At 38.4% G+C, this 13,210-nt stretch overlaps 1 protein-coding gene across 3 annotated transcripts in view; it reads right to left on the bottom strand.

Annotated features, from left to right (window-relative positions):
* USP24 (ubiquitin specific peptidase 24) overlaps window positions 1-13,210 on the bottom strand; it is a 148,784-nt gene that overhangs the window by 57,854 nt on the left and 77,720 nt on the right. For all 3 annotated transcript variants that reach the window (XR_004672856.3, XM_008967853.4, XM_034965914.3), the window contains exons 27-34: window positions 12,864-12,962; window positions 12,578-12,751; window positions 9,388-9,473; window positions 9,130-9,223; window positions 7,605-7,760; window positions 4,539-4,636; window positions 745-840; window positions 402-630 (exon numbers count right to left, since the gene is read on the bottom strand). Coding sequence is in view for 2 of the 3 variants with exons in the window: in XM_008967853.4 (XP_008966101.2) it covers window positions 402-630; window positions 745-840; window positions 4,539-4,636; window positions 7,605-7,760; window positions 9,130-9,223; window positions 9,388-9,473; window positions 12,578-12,751; window positions 12,864-12,962 (1,032 nt within the window). In the remaining variant the exon portion in view is untranslated. The remainder of the gene's footprint in view (window positions 1-401; window positions 631-744; window positions 841-4,538; window positions 4,637-7,604; window positions 7,761-9,129; window positions 9,224-9,387; window positions 9,474-12,577; window positions 12,752-12,863; window positions 12,963-13,210) is intronic.

Here is a 13,210-nt window from a genome sequence, read left to right as displayed (position 1 = left end):
GTCTCTAGTTTGCACATGTGCTCCCTTTTGCTTGAACAAGTCTCCTTTCTCCGACTTTCTAAGTACTTATCTCTGTATATCTAATCCTCATCTGTTCTTCAAGGCCTAGCTCAAATGCCATCTATAACATAAAATCACCCATCACAGCCACAGGTGAAGGAAATTATTCTGCCTCCTTTGAAGACACACAGAATGCTTTGTCTTGTAGTTTTACAACACTTGATACTTTCTACCTGGAATTATAGTTATTTCTACCCTAGTGATCTCTTTTTAAGTCACCATAAATTTCTTGAAGGCAATATTCATTTCTTAATCATTTTTATATCCCCATAGCACCTCTTCCTAAACAGGACATTCTGAATAAGAGGTACTAAAATGTCTTGAACACACAAATCACTTACTTGTATTGCAACTCGAGCAGCAGGGATGATTTCCTCAACCCTAATAGAAGACCTATCAGACACGGACAACTGTCGGTAGGATGACTTTTCTGGGGTACCACATAAGGACATCTGTCTGCTTGTCTGCCGGCTGACATTTCGGAATGGGCGGGAAGAAAGTGCTTCTATGCCATCTTTGGTGAGGTCTTCATCTAATAACGTGGGCATTGTTTGTCCGACAAGTAAAAATCTTAAAAAGAAACAGCTAGACTTATTCTGAGTCCATTCATACTATTTAAAAACATGATTTGAGAAGAAAAAGTCAAGTATTGCCTGGTAAGACTAATGCAATATATTTACATACCTTGCAAGCTGTAGACAGATGGAATAAACACCCTGCCTTGTTTCATAGTCTACTTCTGATGGGATGGAGTCTCTCTGCATGACATTTACAACCAAACTTCAAAAAGAAGAAAAAAAGGCAGGATATTAAAGACTTCTATTTTTTTTCATTTTAATTTTTCCATAAGTAATGTAATCGGTCATCATCAATTACTTAGTTTCTACATGATTCTGTCATAAAAAGAGCCTACATACATCTATCATAATAATTTCCTATGATACCTATAAGCTTCCTAACTATTCTCCCTGCTTCTGCTCTTGACTCTCCACCTTCCAAACCTATTTTCAAAAGACCCATCACGGTGATCCTTAGAAAATTTAACTCAGATCATGGCACTCCTCTGCACAAAATCCTTCAATGGTTTCCTATTTCCTATGCTGAAAAACAGCAGAGTCTTCACAGTAGCCTGTAAGATCCTTCATAACTTGACCTCTGATATCTCTGCAATGTCATGTCCCAGACCTCTGTCTCATTTGAGAATGGGAAACACTGCCTCATTCACTGTGCCCCAACCACACTGGCCTCCTGTGGCCTCTGCCAGCACCAGGCAGGTCCCCACGCATGGGTGTGCACTGGCTGCTCCTCTGAAAAGCTTTCTCCTGGGTCTCGCTCCCTTATCTCCTTCAGGTCTTTGCTAGATGTCACCCCAGTGAAGCTTTTCCTGATCACCCTACTGAAAATCATAGCCCCCGAATCCCTGCTTCCTTCTTTATTTTTCTCTACAGCTCTCCTCACCGCATACTTTTACTTATGTTAATTGTCTCCCCCTCTAGACTGTAAGCTTCATGAGGATGTGGATTTTGGTCTAATCTACTCACTGCTCTGTTCTCATTGCTTAGAACAATATCTGGTACATGAATTAAATGACATACACAAATAAGCCAAATGTTCAATGTCTTTATTTTGACAGCCCTGTAAATGGCTGAGTGATGTGAAAGGAGTTTGTACTAAAAACACCTCTACAGTGTGGAACACAGAATAAAGCTACACATGTGTGCCAGACCTTCTACGGTACTTGGGAATCCTTTTTGCCATCATTTCCCTGTTTCCCATCCCCTCGACCTCCTCAAGGTCCCTACTCTGTGCCAGACCTCCCCTCAGGAATTCCTTCAACCATCCTCTGCTCATGCTTTGAGCTGGTGTCCATGCCTACCTCACCCAGAGGAAATGGTATGCCTACTTCTTTCTAGAGAAAAGTTGCTTCCAACTGCAGTACAAGTTGGCCCCATCATTTACCCATTTTTCTTTTATCTTTATTCTTTTCTCCTTCATTGGTCCCTTTTAGTTAACCTATGAAGAGTCTTCCACAAGCTAAAATCAAAACAGAAAAGCCAACTTTCCGCTCAGTTTTTTTTTTTTTAATTATTATACTTTAAGTTTTAGGGTATATGTGCACAATGTGCAGGTTAGTTACATATGTATATATGTGCCATGCTGGTGTGCTGCACCCATTAACTCGTCATTTAGCATTAGGTATATCTCCTAATGCTATCCCTCCCCACTCCCCCCACCCCACAACAGTCCCCAGAGTGTGATGTTCCCCTTCCTGTGTCCATGTGTTCTCATTGTTCAATTCCCACCTATGGGTGAGAACATGCGGTGTTTGGTTTTTTGTCCTTGCGATAGTTTACTGAGAATGATGATTTCCAATTTCATCCATGTCCCTACAAAGGACATGAACTCATCCTTTTTTATGGCTGCATAGTATTCCATGGTGTATATGCGCCACATTTTCTTAATCCAGTCTATCATTGTTGGACATTTGGATTGGTTCCAAGTCTTTGCTATTGTGAATAGTGCCGCAATAAACATACGTGTGCATGTGTCTTTATAGCAGCATGATTTATAGTCCTTTGGGTATATACCCAGTAAAGGGACGGCTGGGTCAAATGGTATTTCTAGTTCTAGATCCCTGAGGAATCGCCACACTGACTTCCACAGTGGTTGAACTAGTTTACAGTCCCACCAACAGTGTAAAAGTGTTCCTATTTCTCCACATCCTCTCCAGCACCTGTTGTTTCCTGACTTTTTAATGATTGCCATTCTAACTGGTGTGAGATGGTATCTCATTGTGGTTTTGATTTGCATTTCTCTGATGACCACCCTCAGTTATTTCTGTCTTCAATTTACTATCACCCCTTTTTTCTTACTCATCTGAAAGGAGAGATCTCTATGCCCTGACGCTACCTTCCTGCCTTACACTTGCCACTCAGCTCTGACAGCTGGATTACGTCCTCATGGTTTTACTCACACGCTCCCAAATCTCTCATGCCATTCTCCACTTTTCTAACAAGCACCCTATCCAATCCATACCATCTACTTCACATGACTCAGAAGGACCTTGTATACAAACAAACTTATTTCTCTTGCTTTCCTTTGTTCGTTCCATCTCTCTGTGTTTATTTCTCATACTGACTAATGACTCACCATTTCCCCACTCTACCAAGCTAGAAACCACAGGGCCATTTTATAAATGTCCCCACCCTCTACCTAGTCATAAATGTCATTCTGTTACTGCCCTTCATCTCCTCTCTGGATACTGTCAGCTCTCAGTCTACCCTTCCTCCAGTCTCTCCCACTTCCCTTCGTCCTCGTCACTGCTGCCAGAGTAATTGTTTCAGGTAATTCTCGGCTTAGAAACTGCCTGTTTTTTCATGGACTACAAGACAACACTCGTATTCCCCAATGAGACCCTTCCTGACATGTTTCTCTCCTTCATCCTTTGCTTGAACACCAGGCAACTGAGGTTCCCAAGATAGGCGATGCGTCTTCATGCTCTCACTCACCCTTCCTTCCATTCCAGCTTGGAGTGCCCTTTCCTTCCTTATTTACCTAGAGGATTTCTAGGTAAATAATTTCCCAATTCCTAGCTCAACAGTCATTTTCTGTGAATAATTTCCTAACCTTATGACCCTAAGCAAATTCAACCAATGTAACCACTACTTTCTCACCCCTCCTCCTCACAAGTACTTTTTATATATGCCTCTGCTTTAATACCTTTTTTTTTTTTTTGAGACAGGATCTTGTTCCGTTGCCAGGGTGGAGTGCACTGGTGCAATTACTGCTCACTGCAACCTCCACCTCCCGGGCTCAAGTGATCCTCCCACCTCAGTGTCCCAAGTAGTTAGGACTACAAGTGCATGTCATCACACTCAACCATTTTTTAATTTTTATTTTTAGTAGACATGAGGTCTCACTATGTCGCCCCGTACGATCTCAAACTCTTGGGCTCAAGCAATCCTCCTGCCTCAGCCCCTGAAAGTGTTGGGATTACAGGCATGAACCACCATGCCTGCCCTGTTTTAATACTTATAATATAGTTACCTAGCTGTTTGTTATTCTTTGTTAAACCATCAGCTGCCTCTCAAAGGCAGAGATAATATCTAATTTATCTTTGCATCCCCAGCACTAATACCTTGCACAATATGGATTTACAGCGATCAAATTCACCTTATTTCAAACTGACATGAGACACAAAAGAAACAGATACAGCCTCCTTGCTTCTACTCTTCTTGAAAATTTCCCCCACTACCAGAGGGGAAAGAGACATGCTTCCATACGTTTTTCAAATAATCAGAAGTTATAAAATGATTTAAAATATTTTAAAGGACTGAAACATCATTCCTTCTTATAATAACTCTCACAATGAGTCATATGATACCTTGTAGGAATAAGCAAGACTTTGCAGGGGAAATTAACTAAAATAACTATATTCATTTTCGGCAACTCATGTAACATTACATTGAAACTCTAACCTCAAACCGCCAGCTTTGAGGAAGTTTTCACAGAAGGATTTGGCACAGCTTCTGGCCATGTCATCATCAGCTGTTGGCATGAGTTTGGAGCTTAGAACCTAGGAAACAGATAAGCACAATTATTCATCCACACATTTTCAGCAGAAATTACTCCTTTACTAAATAAAACATTCAGACAACTTGAGTTAGAATCTCTTTAAATGTTGCACACTGTTTTTCCCCCAGAAATAAGTAGAAGCTGATGTTTCACGATAAAATAATCACATTTTCCCTATTCTATTTACTTTGGAAGAAAAATCTTTCCGTTCTAGAGAAAGCTGGTGTGTTCTTTTCATGAAACTGGCAAACATGAAAGTCTCAGACCCTCAGGCTTAGATAAGAACAGATAATTTCATGTGATATGCTAGATATATTCTTTAGAAAGATATACACCAAAGTTTTATAAAACAGCCCATATATTAAAAATGCAAGATGAGTTTCCCAATAATAACTCTAACTCCTATTTATTGAACATCTACAATGTATCAGGCATATGTATTTTACTTTATAGGTGAGGGAACTGAGACCTGAAAGGTTAAGTAGGTTAAGTGACTGCTCACCCAAGGTCACGTGGTTAGAATTCAAATCCAGATGTGTCTCATTCTAACACTCATGCCCTTCTATGACGCTGCAATGCCTACACCTAAAGTGGAGTTCAACTGAATACTTTGGTTGGGCAGAATTTCACATAAATAACCATACTATAGCCAAGACTACAAATCTAGTTCACATTCTAGTTTTACCTAGCTGAGAGACCTTAGGCATACAATGCTCCCTTTTGTCCTAGTTTTCTCATCACTAAGTGAACATAGTAATTGCCTTTACAGGACGATTAAGGATTAAATACTACAGCACAAGCTTTAAGGTGCTTAGTATAAGCATCAGCACAAAACAAGTACTCAGTAAACAACTGCTTATTTAGTTATGATTTAAAAATAAAGACTCACATAGCCTCAGTCTTAAACTAGATGTAGTTCAAGATCATTTTCTAGTCTTAAAAAATCTGCTTCTATGAAACCATGAGTTTTATGAGTTTAGAACTTAATGTGAGATTTTGTTAAAGATGCCTTCTTCCTAGGTTGCTCTGGAGAAACAGGCCCACCAACCTGGGATAATGAGCATTACATGGGAGAAAAGGAACCTGTGCTCTTCTAAGCCCTTCAAATATATATAGCTCTTCGTCTACATGGACACTCTGACCCCAGCTGCCTCATACTTAATGGACAACAATTTAGTGAACTGACAGGTTTCCTCAAAGACAAGGAAATATTCACTTTGAAGTTTCCTAGCAGGTAAACAAAAGTTAATGAACAAATTGCAAAGAAATTAACCTTTTAGCTGACAGCAAAATAAAAGCTTTTGGGAGTGTTAGGTTTCCAACTATTTTGTGCACCTAAAGCAAAACAAAAAATATCAAAGGAATTCACACTTACTCAGAAGTCTTAAAATGATACCAGAGGTATTTTACCACTGCAGTGCTATGGCTCTAAGATAATGGAATTTAGATAGTTGATGACAAGCTAGACCCATTGTTGGAACATTCTGTTTTTCTATTAAATATAGGTGTTTAAAATTACACTTGAACTTTTTGGAGATAATCATTCAAAAACAAATGACAGATCTGGCAGGAATCACAAGATGCATATTCTTTAGGCTTAAATGGGCTAAAAATTCCTAGGCAATTTTCTGTTTTGGAATACTGCATATATTTTATTTTTTGACATCTGTTTATTAAACAGGGTGAACATTAAGTTAGTATTTTCATTTTGAATAAGCCTCCTCAGTATGCATGAAAATGTAAAATATAATCTAAATAGAAAGCACTTTGGTACTCCATGCTGTTGTTATAACTTAATACTACACTGAATGCTACTACATTTCATAAAGTTAATTCTTAAACACAAGGATGACTCAACCTCAAACGTGGTTTCCATGCTGAATACTGCATATATTTTTAAATGTCCATATAAATAAGGACATGCTTAATTTTTAAAATATTTGCTAAATATTTTTTCTTTTTAGACCAACATGTCTTTTCACAGGAATGATTAAGGCAAATATGAAATGTCATCACACCTTGAAGCAGTAAGATATTGCTTGTATGAAAAGTTATCACATCATACAAGCAACAAGTGGAGTGGGAAAATGAAGGACTATAATTATATGCTCCCAATCAGATTGTCACATGAAATGAAACTTGGAAAAAATGCAGGTACCCTCTTAAAATTTTTGACTTTTGTGTACTTAAGATACATGATATAATAATTAAGATTGCTTAGGCACTGATATGGATTCTATTCTTTAGTGCCTGGATATAACTTCCTAAGACAAAGCAAAATCATTCAGGGCTTTATTTTCTTCAGACCAAGAGTGGTATGAGGGTCTGACCTATTACTCTCCAAGAGCAGAACTGATTCCAGTTGGTCACTTTCCCATAGTACTTTGTTTACACTCTGCCATCCAGACTCAGTATATCCAGCTTCCATATGTCTTACTCATAACATCTTGGAGTGAGTATCTTGTTTTTTCAACTCTGTTCCCTTAACTACCACCATGACTTGTAGACAGTAAACAATTAAATGTATTAAAGCTTCTTTTGGGGAGGCTAATTACAACGAACTGAGTGTTTGTATTCCCCTAAAATTCCTATTTTGGAAGTGAGGTCACAGTGAGACGGTACCATCTATAAACCAGGAGGCCAGCCCACACCAGACACCGAATCTGCTGGTGCCTTGATCTTGGACTCCCTAGCCACTCCAACTATGAGAAATAAATGCTTGCAGTTTAAGCCATCCAGTCTATGGTGATTTGTTATAGCTGCCCAAATGGGCTAAGGTAGTAATAAAAATATCTTTTGCATATTCAAAGGCAAAAACGTTTCAATTTATAATCTATTTCTTAAAACTAATTTTCAACCAATCATCACATAACAGAAACCTATTTACTTATTTCTGACATCTGAAAGCATGAATCGATAAATCCAAATAGACCTGTCAAAATGAAATGGAAAGAAATTAGGTTTCTTACTTCTAAGTTGTAGAGCACTCTGAAGGTAGACATTCCCGGGGCAAAAGATCGAAACAGACTTTCTAAAATTGAACTGGCACTTGGCTGGTGCTGTTGCTTTGATGACAGGGATGGAGATTTTGAGGACTGAGAACTTGATTCAGACAGCAATGTTTTCTAAGTTTAAGAGAATGAGAAAGACATAAACTACTTAAAAGGACAAATTAAAGAGAAACAGATCTTAGTACACGTCCTAATATTCTTTCCCTCTTTAATATAAGCCACACCAATGCTATTTTCTAAAAATTAACTTCATAAAACCACATCACTCCGTAACTATTAAAACATCAAACTTCATCATACAAATTCTAAATGTTCAATAAGATTCAAATACTATGGGAATGCTTTTGAGCATGTATTCTAAGCAACACCTGAGAAGGTCATTTTAATTAGTTTCTGTGTTTAAAATTTGTATCTCTAAATACTGATAATAAAATTATAAGATTGCTAAAGTGGTAGGCTTGAAAAATTTGTTAAGCTAATACTAGTGATATATTTTATTACATTAGTTTTATCCTTTAAATTAGTGTATAAGCAATAAATGACATGACTGAGCTGATCTAAATTTCTACCACTAAATTATAAAATAGAAAATATAGTTCTAACAACTTTTTCTACATCAATTTATTCTGAGAACATAATTAAACAATATTATAGATAAGACACAATTTCAATATATAGATAAATCCCTTAAGGAACAACATTCTAACAATTAACAAAAATGAAATTTAAATATCAACTGTGAAAAAATTAAATGATAATCCATTTATATTAGCAACTCAGACATACGCAACAATCAGATTCAAAGAGGCATCATGGCTAATGAAAAACGTCTCAACTGAATCACAACTAGAGTCTGATCTGGGACAAGTAACTTCATCCCTCTGAGTTCTGGCTTCCTAATATATAACATGAGGAGGTGGAAAGGTAGATGGTACTAAAGGCTCTTCCAGTTCTGAAACCTGATGTCATTATTGACTTTATATAGATACTTTAAAAGTCAACATTAAGTTCTGATTTCCATTTATAGCAAAGGTATTTCTCTCTCTCTCTCTTTTTTTTTTTTTTTTTTGAGACAGGGTCTTGCTTTGTTGCCCAGGCCAGAGTGCAGTGTGTAATCTTGGCTCACTGCAGCCTCGACCTCTTGGGTTCAAGCTATCCTCCTACCTCAGCCTCCTGAGTAGCTGGGACTACAGGTACATGCCATCACACCAGCTAATTTTTTTATTTGTAGAGATGGGGTCACCCTACATTGCCCAGGCTGGTCTTGAACTCTGGGGCTCAAGCCATCCTCCCACCTTGGCCTCCCAAAGTGTTGGAATTACAGGCGTGAGCCACTGCACTGGGCTGGTGAAGGTATTTTTCAAAAGAAGAAAAAACATTATGGGAAAGATGGTATCATATGACCTTGATGTGATTTCAGGTTGTATTTTCACTCACTGAATTGTGATATAAAATTGCCATGCTAGTTAAAAAATACTCATACCTTTCTTCCTAAAGAATCAAGTTGATCAAGGGCTTCCTGAATGGCTGGATCAGTGGGTATCAAGAGCAGAAGCTTCCGTACTCGTAGAGTTATCCTGAAGTTTTTCAAATACAATTTTTTTCATATAAGCCATAGTTTAATTCAACAAAGTCCATTAGTATGGAATATAAAGTAAAATGCATTTCAAGTGAAAAGTTACTTGGCTCCCTAATGTTAGTAACTTTCTCTCTGCCAAGCCTCACGAATATTTATATTTACCTTGGCTCTTCCAGATTGGCGAGCTGATAAAGCATGTCAAATACATTACATACGAGAGCCATCACTACACCAGGGAGGGATTTCTCCTGATGGAAAAAAGCAAAATAGAAATTCAAATTTACAAAAGAATGTTCTCCTTTCCTAATCAAACTTACAAACAATAAAAATACTAGTTCTGAAAGGCTGGCTGGTCACTGTAAAGCTTGAGGGAAGCACAGTGCTCGTCTGTACTGAAGAACACCACATGGTAACATATTAGACGAGGGATTACTACCTCCTAGCGTGTATTACTTGCTCTCCCTTCTCCTGCCCACCTGCTAGTGAAGGGACTAAGGTGCCAAAAGGCAGGCACAGTAGAAGAGAGGTAAAGCAGAGGGCATGTGTAATTAATATAATGGATAGTAGGCACCACTGAGCTAATGACTGTTCCCCAGTAGAGAACAGGGGGAGTGATGTGAAAACAAAAGTAGTGTGTTTATGTATTGATATTCACACACAACAATAAATACATGTAATTTAAGTAGAGAAAAAGAAGTTACCATGTTTTTTTCCCAAAGATCAGAAAAGACAAAATGGTTATAACTGCATAAAAGAGATTCAGATATGATTAAAGCACTATTTTCTGGTTATAAGGAATAAGAAATCGGGCATCATTACACAACGTATTTACAAGTGGGAAGATTTTTAATAAATTCAGGATAAATGTGAGATAGTTAAAAATTATTAAACTTGAAGATACTATGTACAGTTTTTGTTATTTAGCTGCTATAATATCATTCTGAGTGGGGTTTCTTTTTAAAATTCTTGTTATATATGAAATATAATTTTTAAAAAAATTGAGATGGGGGTCTCGCTATGTTGGCCAGGTTGGTCTTGAACTCCTGGCCTCCAACAATCCTCCTGCCTCAGCCTCCCAAACTACTAGGATTACAGGCATGAGCCACCACACCCAGTCTTCAAATACAGTTAACTCTGACAACCCCACAATACCAACACAGGCTGAGTATCCCTAATTCAAAAATCTGAAATGTGAAATTCTCCAAAATCGGAAACTTTCTGAGTGCTAACATGACACCACAAGTGGAAAATTCCATGCCTGACCTCATGTAACCGATCTCAGTCAAAATCTTGTTTCATGCACAAAATTATTTAAGATGTTGTATAAAATTACCTTCAGGCTGTGTATATAAGGTGTATATGAAACATAAATGAATTTAGTGTTTGGATTTGGGTCCCATCCTCAAGATATCTCATTATGTATATGCAAATATTCTAAAATCCTAAAGACTACTCAATTTGCACTAAACTTGAAGAGTTCTTTGATCTCTCTAGTAAGGTTTATGCTCTGTAAATTAAAAAGATGCAGTCACATAAAGTCTTACATTTGGAATTAAAGAAATATATATAATAACCATAGGGGGAAATATATATAATAACCATAGGGGAAAAAAAAACCTTATATGTCTTTTAAATACCTTTACTTTACATTAGCTTGCTTTCTAGACTATAAAAGCCTAAAAAGCAGAACAGTCTTACGCAGCTTTGTACACCTGGAGTCCTAACACAGAGAAGGTACAAAATAAACTAATTCATGAAGTCACTGAAATATTGATTGAGTACCTATCATGTTCTAGGCACTGTTTTAGGTGTCGAGGATGCAGCAGTGAACAAAACAGAAGAAAATCTGCTCTCATGGAGCTTACATTTTATTGGGAGAGAGAGATAAACAAGATAAATAAAATATATAATAGTATGCTAAAGAAAAAATAAAGTAGGGAAGGGAAATAAAAAGAAATACAGGGGTAGGAAAGAGGCTGAAAATCTAGACAAGACAGTCAGAGAAGGCTCACTGAGAATATGAGTAAAAGCTGAAGAAAGTGAGAGTGAGCCACCTGCATATCAGGAAAGAACAGTTTAGGCACAGGGAAGAGCAAATTCACAGACCATGCTATTTGAGGACCAACATGGAGGCCAGTGAGGCTGGAGTGGTGAGAGAAGCTCACAGGAGACAACCTTGGAGAGGCTCCGGGGGACACATTAGGAAGGCCCTGAAGGTCCCAGTAAAGACTGGCTCTTATTCTGAGTGAGACAGGAGCCACTCGGGCCGAGTGGTACAATCTGACTTATGTTTAGTAAGATCCTGGGCCACTGGGTGCCCTGTAGAGAAGAGACTGAACTGGTGTAAGAGCAGAAACTGTGAGAGCAGTTAGGGCACTACTAAAATATGCCAGGTGAGGCATGGTGATTGCCTAGACTGGTGTGCAAGCTGTGGATGCAGAAAAAAGTAGCTGGATTCTCGATGGATTCTGAAGGTGGAGTCAAGAATTTGCTCATGGACACGGGTGTGAACGAAGGAACCCAAAGATTCTGGCCTGAGCCAACTAGAAGACTGGAGATGCCATCATTTGAGATACAACAAGGCTGTGGGAAGAAGAGATTTGGGGTGGGAGTGAGGTAGTGGGGAAAAGGGTATAAGGAGCTCAATTCGGGATAAATTAGGATTGGGGTGCCTAGTAGACACTTAAGAGATGTTAAATGGATGGATCCATTTATTTCAGGTTAAAACTAAAAAGTGGAAGTTAGCAATGTACATACAATATGCAGAGACTGGAGACTGGATGAGATTTTTAAGGGAATGATTGTAGACAGAGGAGAGGTCCAAAGATTGGGCCAGGGAACTTCTCAGTACAGAGATCAGGGAGATGAAGAGAAATTGGCAAAGGAGACCAAAAAACAAAAAACCAACCAAATAAAAAACCAAACAGGCAGAGAGACAGTGGAAATTCACACCAAGTCCTGAAAGCCAAGTGAAGAGTGTTCCAAGGGGGAAGCGATCACACGTATCAGCTTCATTGAAATGTCAAGAAGATGAGGACTAAGAGGTGGAGGTGACAGACCAACTTGAAAAGAGGCTAATTCTTATCAACAGAGATCAAGAGGGGATGGCAAAAGAAAAGCTGGAAACAAGTTTAGACAACTCTTTCAAGGAGCTTTGCTGATTTTGGAAGGAGAATGGGGCAGTAACTGAAGGTGTAAGTGGGATGAAGAGTTTTTTTAAGATGGAAGAAATAACACAACAAGCTTGAACACTAATGAATCCCAGCATTTGTTATACAGTTTGGAAGAGTCAGAACAAAAAGACAGTGACTGTTAAGTTCTTGTTTTTAAATGGAAATTGATCACCCAGTACCTGCTCCATGGCATATGAAGAACTAAAAACCCCACTGCTGCTGCTGCTGGAGCTGGTTGAAGAATCTGCTGAACTCCCAGATGGGGTCCCACTGCCAGAAGTCTTCACTGTAAGGATTTGTTCATCAGAAAAGCCCAGTTGGTGGAGTAGCTTTTGATCTTTATTCACTGTCAGCTGCAAAAAGTGGTTTCTTAATTATTGAGAGGAAAAGGAAGAGGAAATTATTCATATCAGGCTAAATATTTATATCATTTATTATTCATCAAAACTGCTTATTTAAACCTACCAGGCTATCATTTGTAAATATCTGTATATTATCCACAGGAGAGCACAACTGCTTGGCTATTTTCCACCGGACACTCCCTATGGTTTCATTACTGTGAGCCTGTAAAATAAAATCAAACACGTTGTGAGAGAATTCATTTATTTATTCATTTAAACAACTGTGAGTGAACATCTACTAGGTACTGGGCACTGTTCTAGAAGCTGGGAACACAGCAGAGAACATAAAGACAAGAACCCCTGCCCTGGTGAGGCTTCCCTTCTGCTATAATTATGTTCCATTCTACACTCCACCTCCTCCCCATCAAGCGTGGAATGAGACCTCAAGCCCTTCTTCCACTGCAGCGTTGT

The sequence above is a fragment of the Pan paniscus genome, chromosome 1, assembly GCF_029289425.2.
Source record: "Pan paniscus chromosome 1, NHGRI_mPanPan1-v2.0_pri, whole genome shotgun sequence".
Lineage (NCBI taxonomy): Eukaryota > Metazoa > Chordata > Mammalia > Primates > Hominidae > Pan > Pan paniscus.
This window is presented reverse-complemented; position numbering and strand designations above follow the sequence as displayed.